Below are 2689 nucleotides of genomic sequence, written 5' to 3'. Positions count from 1 at the left end.
ACTTGCCCCCCCCCACCCCACCCCCCAAAAAATGTAATGCGACATGACATGAATATACTTTGTAATTCAACGTAATGTAAAATGTAGTGGAGTAAAAGTAAAAAGTACCCATTATGAAATCTACTTAAGTAAAGTACAGATACATGAAAAATTTACTTAAGTACAGCAACAAAGTACTTAGTTACATCCCACCACTGGTCTTATCTTGTTCTACTTTAAACAGAACAAAGAACTTATCTGAGCTGTGATATCATTGTTATAGCAGTCATGTGCACTCACTTGACAGGGGGACACACATCTGTTTTTCCTGTGGTGGCCATACTGACTAAAGGCATCAGAGCTTCATTGGTGATAAGCATGTGCACGCTCTTAACTCAAAGTTAAGGTACTCAGAGTTAATGAACCTTATAGTAATCAGTCATTCTGGAGGTGAAAACAAACAGAACTTTCCTTCTTTTACTTAGATAACTTTAATCCTGACTTATGGATGAAAGTTAATTTCTGTTCATCAGAACTTACTTGTTGTAAAACTGTCTGCAGGCTTTTCTCCTCCTGGTTCACTCTCTCTGTCGGCGACATCCTCAAAGGTGATAAATACACCTGACATCATTTTTCTTCTGTATAATCATAGAAACAGTACTGAGGCTTTCGGGGTGATGGACCAGGGCTTGGATTTGGGACCATTTAGACAAACTACAGGGACAATGTCATGTGTTGTTCTGATATTTTGGTAGCTCCACATTCCTTGTAATAAAAAATGGCTGATTGCAAAGCCAGAGCAGCAGCTTTCAATGTGATTCCAGGAAGTTCAAGACAAACCTTGATAATGTTATAAAGATAAGATAGGACTTGACACTCAGCTTATGCAATACTCAAAGACAGATTACAGAATTAATCATTTTTATGGTCAACATTTCAGCCAAAACATTGTATTATAAGTGTTATAAAAATAAGTCCCATTTTCCTTTCCTGTGTCATCATTGTACCTTTGGTTTTTAAGTATTTAATTTTATAATATCCTGCAGTCCTATAAAAACAAGACAGCCTTTGCCTGATTATAAAAGATCTATTCTGACCTAGGGCTGGGTAAAAAAAAGATTTAACTGATCTTGGATCAATTTCATTTGAATTTGGGAAAGTCGATTCACAGGACATGAGATCGATTCTTCCCCATGGCGTCTTATGGTAAATGGTAAACGGACTGTGCTTGTATAGCACCTTTCTATCCATCCAGGACACTCAAAGCTCTTCACCATCTGTGTCCTCATTTACCCATTCACACTGCACTCTATTAGGTCTCTACAAAGCTAACATGTACAATCATCTATGGAGACTAATCAGTGCCAATCACATCCATACACTGATGGGACACACATCAGAGGCATTAGGGCTGAAGTGTCTTGCCCAAGGACACAACAGCTGATACAGCTGGACGGGGGATCGAACCGGTGACCTTGTGGTTCCAGGACAACTCCCCTAACCACTCTGCCACCCCCTAATAATCTATAAATAAATATAGATCATCATGAAGCTCTGTTCTGCAATGAAACCATAGTGATTTGTAAAGAAACATTTCTCCTGCCGCTAGTCTGGTGGAGCTGTGTGGGGTAGGTGTGATCTGGGGTGGAGGCCATTTTGAAATGTGCTAAAAAAACCTGAAAGCTGCCACAGCCACATTGCTATGATCACAATAACCTTTCCTGTAATAACCAGCAGTCCTCCCTCTGAGTGGACCGAATGTCTGCCCTAGGTCCATCGCCTTTTATTGGTGTACCCTGCCTGTGAACAAACTGTAAATAATTTATTATTTTCTTTGTTTTAGAGTGCAGGAAGAGCGTCAGTCAACAGAGGAAAGCACTCCTCTCCTGAGTGGATAAAAACATCAGTTTTTACTGATGTTTCACGCTTCATGACTAAACTTGAATTTTTTTTTGTTTAGAAGAATGAACAGAACAGTAGGGTTTTCAAGTGCAGTGAGGACTGTAAACATGTGGAACCAAATTGTGTCTTCTTGATTTTCGACCCTTTGCTTTGACTTGACTTGGATTTTATATGTAAAGCAACTTGTCTGTTTGCACTTTCCTGGAAATAAACAGCAACACATCAACCGTATTTGTTTGACTTGTATTTCTATGTAAACCAATACATAAAACCCCAGACCTCTGTCCCCCTCATAGCTCTGAAAAAAGGTGAAAGCTGCTGGCAGTGGCTCAATATGGTCACTCCCTGACTGCCAAGTTGATGAGAGGCAGACAGAAGTCGTGTTTCCATCAACGTTTTTTTTAATGCGCATTTTGAAGTATCGCATCAGAAAAGGTGAATGGAAAAGGCACGATTCGAAAAAACTTCCTGTAATTCACAAAAACAGTTGATACGCTCGCTTGAGGTGGTTTTTGGTTTTATCGAAAAAGAGTTAATGCGCTAAAAGAGAGATGGAAACACATTTGTCCAATAAGTTCCGACGTATCGAACATTTACCTCACATGTTGATCAGCTGTTCTTGCTATGTGAATGGTACCGGTGATGTGCGAAATTCAGTTCCCCTGTGAAAATCTGTTCCCCCTACTGGTTAAAGAGTAACTTACCCCAAAATTAACTTTTTTTTTAGCTGATAAACTGTCTAGAATGTATCTAAAATGTTATATAGTACTGTTTCTGTGCTAATTTTGATGTTTTTGTGCGTATTTGT

The 2689-nt window shown here is 39.2% G+C and overlaps 1 protein-coding gene across 2 annotated transcripts in view; it reads left to right on the top strand.

The window, feature by feature from the left end:
* Positions 1-2112, top strand: part of slc18b1 (solute carrier family 18 member B1) — a gene marked incomplete in the record, with an annotated part of 28273 nt that extends 26161 nt beyond the window's left edge. For both annotated transcript variants that reach the window (XM_014021320.1, XM_014021319.1), the window contains 2 exon segments: positions 541-587; positions 1823-2112. In XM_014021320.1, the coding sequence (XP_013876774.1) occupies positions 541-587; positions 1823-1877 (102 nt within the window).
* Between the last annotated feature and the right edge of the window lie 577 nt (positions 2113-2689).

Source organism: Austrofundulus limnaeus, unplaced genomic scaffold, assembly GCF_001266775.1.
Source record: "Austrofundulus limnaeus strain Quisiro unplaced genomic scaffold, Austrofundulus_limnaeus-1.0 Scaffold287, whole genome shotgun sequence".
NCBI classification, from domain to species: Eukaryota; Metazoa; Chordata; class Actinopteri; order Cyprinodontiformes; family Rivulidae; genus Austrofundulus; species Austrofundulus limnaeus.
The sequence above is the reverse complement of the archived record's forward strand: the minus strand, read 5'-3'. Positions and strand labels throughout refer to the sequence as shown.